The 20,192-nt window shown below is 37.7% G+C and overlaps 1 protein-coding gene across 1 annotated transcript in view; it reads right to left on the bottom strand.

Moving 5' to 3' along the window:
- The window catches only part of col27a1a (collagen, type XXVII, alpha 1a), a 72,913-nt gene that overhangs the window by 46,572 nt on the left and 6,149 nt on the right, over positions 1-20,192 (bottom strand). Inside the window, exons 3-10 of the mRNA XM_077194330.1 lie at positions 17,340-18,940; positions 12,349-12,402; positions 9,601-9,654; positions 8,730-8,783; positions 8,508-8,561; positions 3,394-3,438; positions 1,571-1,624; positions 855-899 (exon numbers count right to left, since the gene is read on the bottom strand). Coding sequence (XP_077050445.1) covers positions 855-899; positions 1,571-1,624; positions 3,394-3,438; positions 8,508-8,561; positions 8,730-8,783; positions 9,601-9,654; positions 12,349-12,402; positions 17,340-18,940 — 1,961 coding nt within the window. The remainder of the gene's footprint in view (positions 1-854; positions 900-1,570; positions 1,625-3,393; positions 3,439-8,507; positions 8,562-8,729; positions 8,784-9,600; positions 9,655-12,348; positions 12,403-17,339; positions 18,941-20,192) is intronic.

The following is a 20,192-nucleotide window of genomic DNA, read 5'->3' on the forward strand; positions in this document are numbered from 1 at the left end:
TCACTTCAGGGAACAATCGATGGCAACATGCACAAACAAAACACACAAATGAAAACATATGCATTCAGATTCACTTACGCTCAGAGCTCCATGCAAGGTGCTTTGATAAAATGTGCATTGGATGACACACGTGTGTGTGTGTGTGTGTGTGTGTGTGTGTGTGTGTGTGTGTGTGTGTGTGTGTGTGTGTGTGTGTGTGTGTGTGTGTGTGTGTGGTGCCTAAAGACAGCAGGGCCTCAGTCTGATTTTAAACAGGAAATTCCAGCCAATGTGGGCGGAGTCTAGCCTGATAAAGAGCCTTTAATACAGCTCAACTACAAACACAACAGCTAGAGCGCGTGTATGTGCGAGCACACTATATAAAGTGGCACAGTGAGAGTAAAATATAAATTGTTTCTGAATGCATCAAACAGATGACAGTCAAATAAATGAAGGTGGCTGTACATGTGAACATGTTAATGTGACCGTAGGAGGCTAAAAACACACATAAATGCACACTTATGGCTCGGGCAGCTGTCAGCAGCAAATTTGTCATGGTTGAGTCTCTGTTGACTCAAAAAACAGAAAAAGGGAAAACCAAAAAATGAGGGGGAGACGGAAGAAAAGACAAGCTGTAGTAGTGAAATTCCCTCTTATGGAGTCGAGGTCAAGTCACTTGACTTTAAAACTCAAATAAGTCGACAATGAATGTCTGAGGAAAAAGTCCGAACTTCATTTTCAGCTCTTTGTAAAAGATCAGTCATTGTAAATAACCTAGCAACAGTAACCATAGGCCGCTCAGACAGCTCAAATGTCACAATGACAGCGTTGTAAGTTCCAATCATACATCGAATGGGAAGAGGACGTGTACACACCCGAGCACCTTTCGGCCCAACAGGCCCTATTGGACCAGGTAAACCCTGGAAGAGAAGAGAAGACAAACAGAGACTTCAGTAACAGGCTTAGGATTTAAATCAACACACATCATTTAACAGGCAAACTGGAACTGAAATTAATAGCTTGTTTCTTTTGATAAGTATCCAATCTTGTGTGCCCACAAGAACAAAAACCCTGATGAACTTATAATGGCCTTATCATAGGCTTTCATAAAGAAAACAGAGCCACAAAACTACTGTAACATTTTAATAATTAGGATGACATGCAGAAAATAGCAATAGACATTAGGTAATGGATAATTAGCATAAAGCAGAGGGACCTCGTATCACTTGTAAGTGTAATAGCCAAATAGCCATTTCATATAGTTCAACACAAGCAACTTATATGAGCTCGATTTGTTAAAAACCAAAGGCATGTGGCTCTGGATGGATATTTCATTTAGTTTTATTCTGATTAAATCCAAAACTCCATCAGTGAAAACAACACAAGTGTTTCAAAACATGAACAGTGGCCAGAGCGAGCAAGCGACTAAATCCTTTCTCATAATTGAACACTTATTTTCAATCTCTGTGCCCTGCAGTTATATAACTGCACGAACAGTCAATGAAAAACAAAGCAAAACACACTCAAACAAACAAACTCATACACACACATATACACGCCACACTCCACATCAGAGGAAGATCTACTGCACCTGCCTGCCAGGATAGCCTTTGGCTCCAGCTTCTCCACCAGGTCCTTGTTCCCCCTGTAAAGAAAGACAAAGAGAAATGCTGGCCACCCTAATTTACATAGATGTATATACATATACCTTAAAGACCCAAAAAAGTATTTGAAATTGAACACATAAAATGCATAAAAGTCAATGCATTTGATTTGGAACAAAAACCAAACAATATGGCTTTCATTGCAAAAAAAAAAGAGAGCACAATCAAGCATTTAATGTACATATGTAAATATAATAACAGACAGACAGACAGACAGACAGACAGACAGACAGACAGACAGACAGACAGATAGACAGATAGATAGATAGATAGATAGATAGATAGATAGATAGATAGATAGATAGATAGATAGATAGATAGATAGATAGATAGATAGATAGATAGATAGATAGATAGATAGATAGACAGATAGACAGATAGAAAGATAGATAGATAGATAGATAGATAGATAGATAGATAGATAGATAGATAGATAGATAGATAGATAGATAGATGGTTTTGACATGCTAAATCAGATGCAGTTTTGCAATTCAAGACAGTATTGTGTGACTGTTTGTCACTGAACATGGATATAGTTAATGTAATGAAGTACATCTATTCCAGCTGATTCAAAGACATTGAGCAAAAACAATGAAGAAAAGTGAAGTCAGACGTTTGACATTTACATCTAATGCAGTGACATTCATGCATTTATACACAAGTGTGTGGTTTATGTCTACATAATATCAAGGCTTTCTTATCAATTCAAGAAATATTCAATAGTGTGATGTGATGGGGAATATAAGGGGTGATAATGTCTGAATGACATTTCTGGAAATCTCTCTCTCTCTCTCTCTGTGTGTGTGTGTGTGTGTGTGTGTGTGTGTGTGTGTGTGTGTGTGTGTGTGTGTGTGTGTGTGTGTGTGTGTGTGTGTGTGTGTGTGTGTGTGTGTGTGTGTGTGTGTGTGTGTGTTAGTGGAAGAATACTTTTGATACATTTCAAACATTTGAATACGTGTGTTTGGGTAGAGAATTTTATAGACAACTTTGATACTTCAATCATACTGTAACTGAAACCTTTCAATGTTAAAATACTTTCTCCGATCTCCGTTTAATGTGCAACTACGAGTGAACAAGTGAATCAGGCACTGGCAGAAAATCTATAATTTAATGAAACAATTGCAATTTATAGGTTTCTTCTATAAAAAACAACAACAACAACAACAACAACAACAACAACAACAACAACAACAACAACAACAACAACAACAACAACAACAACAACATTTTGTCAGAATAGACGGCTACTCTAGTGGACAAGTGTGTACTTATGACATTTGCCAACAAGGACTACATTTGCTCAACCAATGGCATGAGTTTGGGTGGAACTATCTGTTTGTTTGACCAATGACAAAACGGGAGAGTGTCCCATAAATCAGTTTGAAACCATTATCTTTGCAATTACCTTGACGCTAGCAACAGAAGTGACACACTTCACCTTTAAGTCTCCTGAGTTGCGAAAGAACTACTGCGCAATAAAACTTTCCACTGGATATGTGTTTGTCTTTCCCCTCTTTAAACTTTTGACTTGTAAGGATGGTTCACCTTAAATAACACAGAGGGCTTTGAAAAGACTTTTTCTTGTCATGTGACAGTCTCTGTGTGTGTTTTATGAGGTAAAACCCACTGTGAATTAGTTATGACAAGTGACGTAGGTTTTTGAGTCAGACAAGAATCTCCCAACACTTTGAATGTTTGTTTATATGCTTGTTTGTTTGTGTAACAGTGTTTATATGTCTGTATTACTCACTGGTTCCCCGGGAAGGCCTGGTGGTCCCGGATGGCCTTTTTGTCCCTGTTCACAAAGAGGACACATGGTGATTTAGTACACACACACACAGACAGACACAGAAACACACACACAAACTCCTAAGTCAAAAGAAAGGATACAAACCACTTTCGAAAAAAGGATATGGAAAGACACCCACACAAACACGCGTCTCTCGCAGCGAGTGTGCATTTTACAGATCCATCATTATTGACCCGATCCATCTGTAGTCAATCAGCAAAAGCAGTGCAATATTTTCCACACACTCCTGTATGTTGAACAAAGTACGCTTCTACACATGTGCATTTGCGAAATATGTGTGTTACAGTGAGTAAACGTGTGTGTGTATGTGTATATTAAAGTTTTCCTTTTGGAGTCAAGCTCCCACGAGTCTTACAGGCACAATTGTGCTGACTACAGCAAGATGTCGACATAGAGCGGAAAATACGCATCAAAGGTAGACCAGAGTGAGAGAGCGAGGTTTTGAGGGAGGAATATAGTAAAGTGTGAGACCTCACGAGTACGCCAGTAGACAGGCAAGAAAAAATGGATAAACTAAGGGAAAATGTTTCATGTTGCATGTGAATACCACTTCTGATGTTTCTTACAACAGTGGAAACATGAACAGAACATGTAGCTGTTAGACAGACAGACAGACAGACAGACAGACAGACAGACAGACAGACAGACAGACAGACAGACAGACAGACAGACAGACAGACAGACAGATAGATAGATAGATAGATAGATAGATAGATAGATAGATAGATAGATAGATAGATAGATAGATAGATAGATAGATAGATAGATAGATAGATAGATAGATAGATAGATAGATAGATAGACAGATAGTGAAATGTAAATAAGAACATAAAACTAACGAAACACACACACTTTCTTCTCTGCCAAACCAATGAAATCCACCCTGTCACACTCTGCGATTGAGAGACGTCTGTTTCTTCCATTACGTTTGTTTGAGGGAAACCCAGCTCTAATTCCAACATCCAGCTCTAATTCCAACATCCATCTCAACATTCCAGCGAACCGACACACACATGTAACATTGATCTTTGTTGTACGTTCACAAGTATTTAAACAGTTATATGCACAGTACTCTCTCAAATTTGGTATTTTGCTATAATTCTAAAAATAATCTTTTGTCCGAATTTTTTTAATCTAATAAAGAAATAACATTAATCTGACATAACAATAGTAAACTAGTTCTCTTGTAACTAAGAAGTTAAATATCCAGCTCTAGAACATCTATTACCGTGTACAGTAGAATCTGTTTTAAAGGGTGATCTGTTCTATTGATCAGCTGTTTAATCTGTGTGGCCCGTCTGTAGAATCACGGGCTGCTTTGGTTTATTATTCGGTTCCGTCATCCCTGCATTCATCCCTTCATTCACTCGTTTACGACATGCTGCCATTCGTTTTTCCAGAGGTTCTGCTCTACATTCTGATGTTTCCATTTCTAGCCACAGACGCGTAACACAAAGCACATGGACCGCACCGCCTGCCAGGTATTCACAAACACACATGCACACACACTTACAACACATGTACAGACATGCCACTAACAACTCATTTCAAAAATCGATCAATCTGTTAATTATTTCTATGATAAATCAACAGATTGGATAATAACATAATAAAAAATCAAATAAAGCATGAAAAAACATGTTATTCCACATCTTAGAACTGAAATTAAAGCCTATTTAATATAAGAAAGACCAATATGTTGAACGTGATTTCACCAAGTACCACGTGTTCCTGGATCAACATCTTTGTTGATCCTGGAACAACTTTCAGATCAACCAATCAGATTTGAGGGACAAGTTTACAGTTTATGTCAAGTTTAGGCTTAGAAACAGGGTTAGGTGCTTCAACATCAGTGTTATTCACCTATCATTTCCCTCTGATTTTAGGGAAAAGTTATGGGTAGGGTTAGGTTTAGAGGTAGGGACAGGGTAAGGACTGAATTTTGGGACAGGAATGTTATTCCAGGATCAACAAAATATGTTGATATGTTGTCAAAATATGTAGATCCAGGAACATGTCTTTCTGTCACAGGCTGGTTGAAGTAGCCAAGGAAGCTGGATCGTAATTGCAGCAGTCTTTTATTTAAACAACCTAGATTTAACAGACAGGATACAGCGTGGACAGGAACAGAACAAACAGGAATTAGCGAAGACGACAGACAAGGACAAGACTGAAACACAGGGCTTAAATACACAGGACAGACAAGGGAAACGAGACACAGCTGGGACAAATGAAATCATAATGACTAATTAACAGGTGGTATAACTGAACACTAACGAGGAGTGGGAAAACTAGGACACAGGACTGTACCAAAAACACTAGGAAGGGGAAACACAGGACATACATGTAACACTTACTTGGCAAAATCACGGTGACCCACAAGGTTATATCATCTGCAAAAATTATATAAGCTAGTGGTTCTCAACTGGTTTTGCTTCTGTGTGTGTGTTTTTTTAATACAACACTGAAATGTATCAATATCACAATATTAACTTCATAGACCCACAATATGAAAAAAAACACACACAAAAAACATCATTTTGTAAATCACATGCTGAATATAAGTTTGTGGACAAATAAAACGTATTTTCCATGTTAAATGTTGATAAGTTCAATTACTATCTTAACTACAATTTTCTGATTAATTGGATTTTAATACTTGCATTCAGCATTCAACCCAAACCAGCAATCCTTTTTGGGTCTAAAATAAAGAAAGTGCACAAAGTGTTGATAATGACACTCAGTGTCAACTACTCTTATAATTGACTTTTATCATTTTGAATAGTAGTTGCTGCTCTACACATTACATATGCATGCTCACGACCATCGTTTAAAGCAGGCATCCACTACAGGATTTTTCCAGCGTTCCCACTGTTCAATTCTTCCAATGCAAACACACACACATACACAAACACACACTTGAAGCTGGAAGCGCTATTACTTACAGTGAAACGCCTGGCAGAGTCTCTAAACTTACTATAATCATGCACAGCTGAGACGCGAAACACACACACACACACACACACACACACAAACACACACACACACACACACACACACACACACACACACACACACACACACTAATGGTCTCTTTGTAACAAAGAGAATTACTGATGGTGAGCGACTGTACAACTCTCAATAGCCCTGCTTGGCATGTATGTGCGTTGAGTATAAAGGAGTGATAGACGACTCATTGGGGATTCCCTATGATGTTTACACTGGGTTTCCATGTCAACGGAAGACACAGTGAGCCAGGATGAGTGGGAGCATTTCAGAGTGTTTGAGTGGGTCTCGTAAGCAAGAAGGCAAACATCTGCGCTAATGTCAACCAGCAAGTGAACAGCAAAAATAGAATGTGCACATTGTTCAGAATTACTGAAATAATGGAGAGAATGATTCAAGCGCTTCTAGAGCCGCACGATTAATCGTTAAAGTGCCCCTCTTATGCTTTTTCAAATATTACTTTTCATGCAGTGTGTAATATAGCTGTTTGTGAACGTAACAGGTCTGCAAAGTTTTAAATATCAAAGTGCATGACAAATAGTTATTGTCTCCTAAAAGAAAGAATCAATTCTGAACTGCTGAAATGAGTCGTCAGTAATTCCAGTCTCACTTCCTGTTACTTAATTTAACACATTTGCATAATGCCAGTCTATGGACTTCATTGGCTGCCCGTAAACAACGTCTACTTTGACCATCAAACACTGTAGATGTATCTGAGGCATGGAAGAGTTTGGTTTGTGCTGTCGATATGTAGAGAACATGCTGTTTTCAGCCCTGTAAATCCACTTTGTTGCACTTCAAAAGATGAGGACTCACGCTGGAATTGATACGGAAAAATTGTTACTGTTCGTATCACTGTGTATCAAGCGCTGAGGAAGAGCCTGAGCTGAAATTTAGAAATGGTAATAGGCATTTTATTTGTGACACGCTTTAAGCATTCGACCAATCACAATAGACTGGGCCGTCTGACCAATCAGAGCAAAGTATGCATGCGGAAAGTTTGAAGAGACTAAATCATTGAATAAACTGTTTTCAGAGGAAATTTAAGTGTTTTTTTGCCCTTGGTTGCATATAAACCTATTGTAGGTGACCTTCAAAACAAAATTAGGAACCTTAAAATAGCATAATAGGGGCACTTTAAAATATTGTGATCTTGATTCAAACACCCACACGATCTTATTCCTAAATGACAATGATTTGGTGATGTAAACCTTTGACAGGTAAGATCAAAGCATGCATTCAAATCTGCATTGGTGCTGCTGCTGACCCAGAGAGAGCAGTTGTCATGTATAGCACTGTTGTCACATTATGTTCTGTTTAGTGTTGTTTTCATGGACTTTCAGGTTGTTGTCATTTGTCACATGTCTTTGTTCAGATTCCCGCCACTCATCTATCTCCTTGGTTACAGTCATTATTAGTTCATCCGTGTCAGCTGTGTTCTATTAATTATCCTCGTGTTTGCTTTATAAGTTCATCCCTCACATTCATTCCCTGTTCGGTCTATGTTTCAAGTTCAACCGTGTGTTGGAACTTTATTCATCCTTGTCTTCATCTGTCTGTCTACAAGCACGCGTTACAACTGTATAGCAGTTGTCATGTTTTTTTCAACCACACAGTATCGTTATTTCTGAGTTACAATAATTAAAATTATCACAAAGTGCTGGAATAAAAGTTTATAGTTTGGTTATAAACAATGATGTCTAGGGTAGCGATCAAAATAGAGTAAATCACCTTTTTTAAAGCAACTTATAAATTAAATTGTTACACCAGTAGGTGGCTTATAGTGACTTTATATTTTTTATTAAAAAAAAAAATATTTGTCATTGAATCATTAATTCAAGAGATTAGTTCAAAAACGCTGATTCATCCAGTGATGAGACGAGTGAAGTCTTTATGAGTCATTGAATCATTAATTCGATCATTTAAAAAAAAAGAACGAATTTTTTTAAATAGACTGTAGTAACTAACATTTTCTCAGAGCCTCTGGAATTATTTTGTTTAGAATTGTGTGAGAATCATGCAGCTCTAGACGTTTCAGAATATCTTACCTTCCGGCCTTCCATCCCGACTAAACCAAGAGGACCAAGCAGACCAATGTCTCCCTATAAACACAGACATGCAAACATGAGGCACAAACAGTCAGATGCTGCTCTAACTCTTCTTGTGTGTCTGGTAGGTTGACAAAGATCCTTATTCTCATCAAGAACAATATTTTGGCTGTTACTAACATCGAGAAATGTGTATCAGAACAAGTGAATGTGTTTTCTCACTTTATCTCCTTTTGGTGCTTTTCCAGGTGAGAGTCCAGGGTCTCCTTTTTTCCCCTGAGAGAAAGAATGACAGAGAAACAAGAGACTGAGTGTGATAACTCACAGAACTAGAGTTTAAATCGTATGATGATAATGTCAGTGGTATTTCATCACCTACAAGGCCCAGTTGCTTAGAAAAGTAACAGCATACCTCTTAGCAAACAACACTAAAGATGCTAATCAGATCAAAACACGGCAGGACTGTTTTGATCTTTATACATTATTACAGTAGTTAAGGGTGTGTGTGTGTGTATGTACATGTGTGTGTCACAGACATAAAGAGAGAGAGAGAGAACATGTGGGAAGTTTGACTTCAGGCCGTTACACCTTAACCAAGAGTGTCTTCAAAGGCTGCTTGAAATAATTAAACACAGAAAGCAGAGAACATGCAATAGTACAAACACCCTGCTGAGCTGCTCGGCTGTTTACCACCTTTGTTGTATTTACAGGGATGAAGGGAGCTGACCAATCACACACCTGGACATCACACGCACACTAACTTGGAGGCATGTATAGTGGTCTTGGTTTATTGCTCCTCTTTAATACTACAACTACACTTCATCCTCGCTCTTTTCTATATTGTGGGAAAGACTTTCCACTACCTGCTGGGCTTCTCTTGAGTTCAAATAAATCATAGTGTATGCGTGTGTGTGTGTGTACATGTGTATGACTGCCTGTTTCCAAAACCTTGTCTGCAGGGTTTTGTATGCAGCCCAAAAGTACCAGCAGGCGGTGCGGTGATGAATATAACAAAAGGATGAACAGAGGAAGATGAGAAGACCAGTACATGGGACGGACTGCAGATCATCTGATGATAAATGTTGATATTTACCTTCAACCCTGGAAGACCGGGTCGACCTGGCTTGCCGTGTGGTCCTGGGGGTCCCTGCATACAACATAAGAATGAATAATTAATCAAAACTGAAAAGCATTTAATAGTTCACCTATTGTAAAAAAGGAAAGCTGACCACAGATGCAAATAGGTGCTATAGTAATGGCGATCCTGAGAATGCCATTGCCTTAAAATACATAGAATTAATCTCGCCTAGCAAGACACTTTTGTGTTTATATACTTGCATACTTGAGAGTATTCTTCTGTTCCAGGTACAGTTAATAGATCTGAGATTGTTTCTACCAATTCTTAGCATTTAACTTTGACCTTTCATGTGACCCTGACCTTGTGCGCAATTCTTTTAAACAACTTCCCACTTGAGGTCAGAGGTCACAGTGAGTATCAAGGTCAATGCGTGTTATTGGAGGGAAACAGTGCATAAGAAAGCCCAACAGATTGAGTGAGACAATGCATAAATATTTGGGGTGGGGGTGGTATTTGTATTAAGCTTGTATTAGGCAAAGTCTCTGATCTGCACCCAGACAAGCAATAAAATATTGTCCACTTTCACAAAATAGTTTATTCAAACTGTCTGCATCAATAAACTTGTTCAAAACACTCAAAATGTTCATGAAAGTCCCTGTGTGGCTTTTTTTACACTTAAAAATGTTTCAGAAAAAATTTCAAAAAGTAAAAATGTACAGGTTGTGCATTACTATTTATTGATATATATTAGGAGTTAATATGTAATGATTATAATATATACACTACCGTTTAAAGGTTTGGGGTCAGTAAGATTTCTTTTGGAATCAAATGAATACCTTTACTCAGCAAGAATGCATTAAATTGATCAGAAGTGACAGTAAAGATATTTTACATTGTTACAAAAAAACATATTTCAAATAAATGCTGTTTTTTCTTTAAACTTTCTATTCATCAAAGGAATCCTGAAAAAAATGTATCACAGTTTAAACAAAAACATTCAGCAACACAACTGTTAATGATCGATAAACTCAACATTGATAATAATAAGAAATGTTTCTTGAGCATCAAATCATCATATTAGAATGATTTCTGAAGAATCATGTGACACTGAAGACTGGAGTAATGATGCTGAAAATTCAGCTTTGATCACAGGAATAAATGACATTTTACAATATATTCACATAGAAAACGGGTTTTTTGAATTGTAATAATATTTCACATTATTACTGTTTTTACTGTATTTTTAATTATATAAATGCAGCCTTGGTGAGCATGAGAGACTTACTGACATTACTGACATCAAACTTAAAATCTTTCTGACATTAAAACTTTTGAAAGGTATATATATATATATATATATATATATATATATATATATTCAGAGGTTTGTACTAAGAGGAAGCAAAAATTGCAATGAAAGCGCAAATAATGTAGGCTGACTTTACTGAAAGTCTTCTTTGTTCTAACAAGCAAACACACACACACACACACACACACACACACACACGCACACACACGCACAAACACACACACACAACCACAGACAAATAACATACACATTTAACATGAAAAGAGTACAGGCTGAACAAGGCCTAGCAGTCAGACTTTATAACACATGCTCTAAAATACTTCACACCAGCACAAACACACACAACAGAGAGTGACCTCACGGCGGTCCTTTGACGTACGGACACTACACGTTGACTACAGTTGCTAAAACAACACATCGCAACCATGTGATCCTGTCAACAAAGGTCAGAGTTCAAGCAAAGTTTTGTGGGTCTATGGCTCTCTGTGTTTGATTTTGCTACAAGATTCTTCACAAGTACTCTTTATTCAAAGGGATAGAACACCCAAACATTTTAAATCATCTATTATCTGTGTATTAAATATGTGAGATGAGCTACATGCTAAATTTTAAGCCCCAAAAATGAAATTTCTATCATCATTTACTCTCATGTCATTTCAAACCAATAAGACTCATCTTTGAAACATAAATTAATATATTTTTAATGAAATCTGATATTTCTGTCCCTCCATTGAAAGTCTATTCACCAAAAGTTCTTACACTTCAAAACAAAGTTAAAAAAAAAAAAATCCATATGAATTGAGCCGTTTAATCCAAGTTGTCTTTATATGATGAGCAGATTTAATTCATGGCGTTTATTTACATATAAATATTGATCAGCGAACATAAGCAGAAGCTCAACCGTACTTGCTTGATGTGTGATAATGAACCTCCTAAGTTTTAAAGCATCAACGTTTTGGGTGAATAGACTTTCAATGGAGACAGAAATCTATCCGATTTCATTAAAAATATCTTTATTTGTGTTCCAAAGATGAACAAAAGTCTTATGCACGTAGGCGGAGTAAATCATGACAAAAAAATATTTTTTGGTGAACTATCCTTTTAATACTTTAAAAACTAGGTGCAATTGTAATTGTGATTTCGTAACTTCATTAAAAACACACAAATGACAAAACAGACGGACAGGAGTAAGAAAGTTCAAATGATTGAGTGCGAAAGTGAATGTGACAGACGGATGCGGAGGGCCGGTTTGTATATTGCTCTGAGGTCAGATTGACTTGCTGACCAGACAAAACCCAAACACTCACACTTAAAAGGACCAAGAAAACACAAATACATTAGGGCGAACGGTGTGTGAGAGATTTTATAGGGCACTGCATTTTACAAACTTCCTGTTTATATCTAAGGTCGAAGGTCAGTAGCTTTTTTAGTCTAACACACACATGCACACTCACCCGAGGTCCTCTCGTCCCTGGATGCCCTGGTTTCCCTGGAGGTCCCAGAATTCCCTACCAAACACAAGAGCGTACTTATGAATCGAACACAGACTCGCTGCATAGGTGTGTGCTAATAGTGGTGCAAGACCCTGTTTAAAAACTAAACACAGCAAAGAGGAAACAGGAAGTCATTTGAAGGAATTTCCTTTTTCTGATAATGAGCTATAGACTTACAGAAGACTTGTAGATCCTGTATCCCACTGTGTGTGTGTGTGCTTTGTGCATTTATGAAAAGATCCCTGTGGTCCTTTTCTGTAGCTTAGAAGTTATGTACCAATCCCACAATCGTAGAGTTCTCAGATTGCAAATTGTAAACTGGTTTTGTGCTCCTATTCTGAGTATGGCAGCATTAAAACAAGAACATAAGAATAAAAATGTCAATCTATCAAACTGTCCATTTTGGTGATTCGATACAAAACACTGATTCAATGATTTGTTCGGGAAAAAATATTTATTAAAATATGTAATATTTATCAAATTAAAAAACAATTTTAGTAATATGAAATATTGATAAAATAAATATGCACAAATATGTTTTAAATATTTATATTTATAAAATATGGAATATTTTATTGCATATTATATATAAATATAATTGTAATAATATCAATTTTTAAATAAAATAAACATTTTATTAATATAAAGTATGTATTTATTTACAGAATATTTTATAAATATTTCTATTCATAAAATAAATAATATTTTATTTATCATCATTTTATTTACATAAACCATAAAATAATTAAAATTGTATAAAATATTTTCTAAATATGCATATAAATCAAATAATATTATTTTTAAACAACAATAATAATAATGTTAAACAACATTTTATTCTTTACTATATTTTATTTATTGATATAAAAAATATTTTATCTACATAATATTTTAAACAAACATTTCTATCAAAATTAAAATGGGTCGCAAATGCCGTTTAATGTAGATTTGTACTGTATTTCAATATATTAGTTAAACATTTAGTTTAGTTAAACATTCTTACTCTACTTGGCAACAATGGCTATCTGGTCCTCCTACTGAATAAAAACATCCGTTTAAGCCATTTCAGAGCAATAATATGCTGTACATATCACATATCATCAAATGGCCAAAAACATCAGAATTTTTCCGGTAATCTCTCCCAGCTCTATCGCTCAACCAGTATCATATGAATCAACATAGTTGCTGAAACAGAGGATCGGTTGGGTTCTCCACCTCCACCCCCAAGAGCAGTGCCACGCGGCACGGGATGAAAGACTTCCATTGAGCGCGGCTCTCACAGAAGATTGGTGTGTGAGCTTGTGTGTGTTTATGTTAAGAATCTCAGAGCTCTAGAACTATGGCTCTGTTGATGGAGGAGGGGGGTTGGTCCTTTCTCTCCTACAAACATGTACACAGCCCCTGCACCGCCAAAGTCCTCAATGAACACTGAGATACTACCATGATGCAACACTGCGGTTTGTGTTCAAAATAGTATACTACTCTAATTTCTATTTCTGCAGTTCTAATTCCATATATAATGCAATACACTCAACTTCCATTCCTAGTAAGCTGAATGAATATGAATTATACAAGCAGCAGTACTTAATTGACACATTTTAAGATAGTTTTGGATTAAAAATGCAAAGGGGGAGCTCAAACATTGGGATTCTGTATAAAGTCAATCTTCACGATTGAGATTGCATAAGCAATAAAAAAAAATGTATGTAGCTTGCGGCATCCAGCAGAAGCACAAGTACCAGTTTGAAGAACGATACAACACACGCATCTTCCCTCTCTTCAGTCGAACACAGTGTCAGCTCACGTGCGAGTTTGCTACCGCGCGTTCGTCATTACGCTGTGCTCCAGACTGTCGTGAATGCGCTCAGGACCGTTTATCGATGCTGTTGATTACAGGTAATAATGTTGTAAATTATGTTAAGTTTCTTGAACAGACTGATCATTTCGCCCTTAAAAGACGTCAATGGGTCGTCAGGAGCCACGGGTCTAAATTTTGTTTTGCCTGTATATGTGTTTTTTGAAGTCACGGCAGCCATTGACTTGCATTATATGAATCATCAAGGGTTACTGAATATTAAAACTATTCTTTACATTACTATTGAAGAAAAAAAGTCACCTACTACTTGGATGGCCTGAGTGTGAACTTGAATTTTTAACCGGATAAAAAATAAAACTTAAATAAAAATAAATTCAACCTAAATAGTAATATTAAAAATAAATATATAAATAACAAAAAAATTACAAAAGCACATAACAAATTTACACTAAAATTAAGTTTTAAATAAAAACATCCTAATAAGAAAAACATTTCATATTTTTCATGCTAATTTAAAAATATTGGTAGACAGTAAAAAGTACATACTGCACAGTATTTAGTAAGCCCGCCGCAGCATTTCTTTCTAAACAAAGTTAGTTTGACACTAACAGTGTTTTGAACGGGTTATTGCATATTTAAATAGCGCTAAAGATAGAGGTTACAGCTCATTGTCTTTGAGTAAAGCGTGTACTGCAGCTGTAAATAATTGCAGACTAAGAGCACGTGTGCATGTGTAATTGATAGAATCGCCGGGTGTGTTCCAGGAGTTTTAGTCAAGTACCTGGAGAACGCATCTTTATGGTGGATGATTGGGGCTTTTGGGTAATTATCCTTTGGTAATAACAGGGAACATTCTCTTGGGTGCTACACACACACATACCTGTGAGCCTCCACCAAATTACACATGCACACACAGTGTGATTGCCTAAGGGTCGGAGGTAACCACAGCGATGCGCAGACATAAACAGACACAAGTTAAAATGGGTCATTGTTCAAGATGTGGGCCATTTTGTGAAGTTTAGTCAGCTATTTAGGAAAATGCCCTCTAGAGTGTCTGAGCATGATGATGTCATCACAGACTTCACTTTGAACATCCTTGTTAACTGAACTATTCCCAAGAGATTTGCCTCACATCACTATTTTATCCCCATGTTGCTCCTAGAAACGTTGCTTCTTCTACAGAACCTTAAAGACGTCGAAGTCCTACTGTTTAAATACGGCTGACTCGCATTTAACACAGGACCTGCAATAACTCACTTATCCTTATTTGTTTTTGGGTCACAGGTTAGGTGGTTCCTTTTAAAATGTAGTCTCTTAAACTCTTGGTTTAAGAGTTTTCAATTCATTTGATTGAAATCCCATGCCTAGTTTTCCATGAATGGAACAGGACTCCGTGCTTGTAAATTTCTGTGCGAGTGTCTGGGTGACTGATAAAATGTTGACCAATTCCCCTGACCTTTGACCCAGCTTTTAAAAGCACATCGCTCAACAGCTTTCAAACACAAAGTGAGTCAAATGTCTGTATGAGCTACATGGGCATTATCAACATCTCAACACATTTTGACGATAAATTGATGCTGTATATACAAAACATACTAAATATACTAAAACTGCAAGCAATTTGGAGCTGTTTACATCCCTTAGAAAGCATTTGAGCCACCTGGAAACTGGAGACAAGTGTCCAAACCAATATAAATCCACAAAAAAAATATCTTTTTCTATTTGTACCACCATAAAAGTCATTTTAAGGCACAAAACTTCTACCTGGACAAAAATCATATATGATATTTGAATATATAAAATATGTGAAAAATACTGCTGTGCAAAAGTTTGGGGTTAGTACTTGTTTTGTTTTTTTTGTTTTTTTTATTAATACTTACATTCAGCAACTGAATTTAATTGATCAAAAGTGACATTAAATACATTTATAATGTTACAAAAGATTTATATTTCAAATAAAGCTGTTCTTTTGAACGGGAATAAATTACATTTTAAAATATACAGAAATAGTTAAGTTATTTTAAAGTATTTATTTTAAATTGTTATAATATTTCACAATTTTTACTGTATTTTTGATCAAAGGCAGCCTTGGTGAGCATAAGAGACTTTTTTTTTTTATATGACAAAAACCATTTAAAAATCTTACCGACCCCAAACTTTTGAAAAAGTGTACTGTATAAATACAGTTATTATTGCTGCAAGAAAAAATGGCACCTCGTTGATCAATATGCACACTGCCCCTCGACAAGGGATAAAAGCTATCTCTTATTTGTTAAAGCTAGGGTGTGCAGTTTCAGAGAGGCTAGTAATTGCATGCTAGCCTTGAAAGCATGAGATCCCACCCTCCCTTCAGAGCATCTCCAAATCCACACCTACTTCAAAACACATAAACACACACAGTAGAGTCTGCAAAGTGTCACGAGAGACGGCGTTAAATTACCTAATGTCTTAAAGCACATAACATTACAATAATAATGAACGAAAACAACTTGGAGAGCTCTATCTTGTACTACTTGACTGCTTCAGAATCATTTCGGCATTGATAGTATTGCCATCGTAGTTTTGGTTCAGGGGAACTGCAAAAGGCAGATGCTGCTTGTTTGAGGCGCTCAGTGACTTTCTGTCTACAATGCAGCCTCATGAAACACGCTGATGACGTGTAATGTCCTAAGCAGCTATAATCATGACCAGCAATAAGACATATAGTCAGTTAGTTGCTATTTGTATTGTACCATGCTAGACAGCCCCCGCTTGCAGGGAAATTTCATTGGTCAAAGATCTTGCTCCAGATTTAACATCAAATACATTCTCATTGGATGTTACTTTGTCATGCAGCATTTTTGCTTTCAGTGCGGAGAGACAAAATACTTGCTGGTAACTTCTGAAATTTTTATAAGAAAAGTAGGATTATGTGATGTTGCAAAACAAAATTTCCTCTCTTCTGTATATCTTCATATGTGTTACTATAGGTGGAATATTTATGAACATTTATGCCTGCTTATGTGCCCATTTTTACCAACATTCTCAAATGTAACATATGATGCACTATCAAGACTTTATCGAACACAAGCCACGGCTCTGATAACACACACACACACACACACACACACACACACACACAATGCGGCTCTCCTACCATTTTTCCAGGATCTCCTTTTTGTCCTGGCGGTCCAACAAGAAGGGAAAAGTATGTCGGCTCCACCTCAAAGCTCTGGAAATCGTCGAAAGCTGGGAGAGTCACAGTTTGGACGGCAAACCCTAGAGTGCGTGGTGTGACGTAATGCATTTTAGGTTTATCAGGATTGACTTTGGGAGTTTTTGATGATTTGTTTGGTGCAGCGGTGGTGAACGGAGTGTATTTGGGTGTTGGGAGGCTCTTTTTGGGTGAGGGGTTTGGGGCAAGGGTGGATTTTAGGGTCGGTAGTGTGGTGTAGGGCTTGGATTTGGGCTGGGGTGGCTTTTTGTTGGTTGGCGAGGGTCTTTTGGAGGTGGTCGGTTCTGGGTCTAACAATGGATTTAAATTGTTTTTTTGTTTCTTGATAGGATTGATAGGTTGAGCACCAGTAGAAATTTCCTTCGTAGGGTTGATCTTGGTGGGCTTTGACGCAAGAGTTGGTTTCTTTACCACGGGTTTTACAGCTGTTGGTTTGGAAGGTTTTGGTGGTGTAGTTTTGGGTCCAGTTGTTTTTGAACTTCCAAGTTTGGAAGAGGTTGGTTGAGCAATCGTGGGCTTTGGTTCAGAAGACTTTGTTGCACTAAATTTGGGAATTATTTTTGGGAGAGTGGGTTTGGATCCAGCTGGTTTTGTGGGGGTAAGCCAGACAGCAGGTTTTGAGGCAGTCGGCTTAGGTGTCCTGAGAGTAGGTTTGGGGGTGACAGAATTTAAATATTCCCTAGATAAAGGAGGTTCAAGTCCTGTTTGCATCAAGGAAAGGGGTTGAGGTGTGGAAGAGGAAGGCTTGGGTCGTACACCATCGTTCATTCTTGCAGCAGAAGACCCAACTGCACCATTTATGGATGTCCAAAGGAAATGAGTGGGGGTGAAAGTGAAAGTGCGATTAGGTGGTAATGTGTGGGCCAATAGTGGTGGGGCGTGTCGGGATGGGAGGGGAAGTAGAGCGGGAGGCGCTGGCCTGTAGGTGTCATTTTCTCTGCACTGCCTACGGATGGCGCTGCAATAATTCTGCTGGGCTTGTGCCGAGGGCACCACATCAAACTGACAAACCGCCCCCTCAAAGGGTCCCGCACCCGGAAGCAAAGCGCTGTTGCCGCCCAAGCGGAATGTTCCACGAGGGTTCAGACGTTCGGGAAGTATGGGGACTTTCTGTGTAACTCCACCATTGCTCTCCGAGCAGGGAGAGTGTAGGGTCACTGATTGCCCATTAAGAACGAAGGCTAGATGATGCCAGTGTCCGTCATGAAGGTTATATGGGAAGATCGCGGCATTCCCAGGGCCGGCGTGAAGCGTTAGCTGGCCGGGCGAAATTTCCAGCCCGAGCTGAATCCGATTCCCAGATAGGACGGAGAAGAGAAATGCTGAGTTTAAGCGGTGAGATCGGACGCTCAGGATAATAGTGCAGTTCCAGAAGAGTTCTGGTGGGAACACAGAGCGTGTCGCAGTGGTAACTCGTGCCCGTGTTGTGAAGATGACTCCAGAGCGGAGGGAGATGACGCCTGCGGGAACGGCGCGAGAACCGAGCTCAGCACGCAGAGCCAACCGCTGCAACACGTCCACATCTGCAACACAAACCCAAACACATCTTAATACACACATATGCATATTCACAGTTATACATATTTAAATATAATTATATATACATATATTATGGTTCTATACATCGTTGCAAGGTTTGAGGTACAGAAAGTGGAGACCAGCTTAGTGCAAGTAACAAGGAGTAAAAATATAGAAGGATAGCATTTAGAGCTAACACATATGAGCACATGTTTAAAGCTATAAAACTTTCATTTTGATTTCATGACATCTTTAGGAGGTCCATTGCTCCCCATTACATCATTTTAATGTGCTAATTCAGTTTTGTGCCATGTGTGTTAAATTCCAGCAGAAAAACATCATTTGGGCTAAAAAAGAAGCAGCAAGTTAACAGCTGCATGTCTGTATCTGAAGCCAAAACTATAGTGCTAAAAACTGGCTTTTGACAAGGAAATTTTGTGAACTTATCACAGTGAACTGATGTGTGTGTGTGTGAGTGTATGTGTGTGTGTGCGTGTGTGTGTGTGTGTGTGTGTGTGTGTGTGTGTGTGTGTGTGTGTGTGTGTGTGTGTGTGTGTGTGTGTGTGTCACTTGGGTCAAGGTTGGCTTCACAAGGCCAGGACAGAGCCAAACATATGAGAACAACGCCAGGAACTACTTCACACAATAGTACACTGTCTGAATGATGCTTTTTAATTACCTACTGTAAGTGAGCAACTGTTTGTGTTTCACACCCATAAAACTGTGAAGGACTATCAATGGTTTTGGGACTGGGCATGTTCCTGTGGTGCCATTAGCCAATCTCTTTTGTCATGAAGTCATTTTTAGGTGGCTCCAGAGTAATTAGTCAAATATCATTTACAGCTAATGTGACTAAATAAAAAAAACTATTCAGAATTGATAACCGAAAGGCAAAAACAATTTTGTGCATTTCCAAGAAGCATCCTAGAAACTTGACCAATGCATCTGATTTCAATGAGTGTGCACATACAAATTGGGTAAAATAGAACATTTATTAATCAGACATTATTTCATTGCTTTGCAGTATTAAAAAATATTAGCATATCAAATCAATAGCTTTCTTGAATGGATAAAATTTTTGCTGAGCTTGTCACTTTTCATTTCGAGATTGATTAAACCATGACAACAGTACATGTAATGCTTGCTCATAATTCTTCCAAATTTAGGTGTCTTAGGATGCAGCATAAATATTATGTGAAATGCACCATGAAAACTTTCATCTGAGATTTTGGACAGTCACACACACTCAATGACCTC

This window comes from Siphateles boraxobius, unplaced genomic scaffold (assembly GCF_051911475.1).
Source record: "Siphateles boraxobius isolate OS27281-9 unplaced genomic scaffold, OSU_SipBor_1 11, whole genome shotgun sequence".
In the NCBI taxonomy this organism is placed as follows: Eukaryota; Metazoa; Chordata; class Actinopteri; order Cypriniformes; family Leuciscidae; genus Siphateles; species Siphateles boraxobius.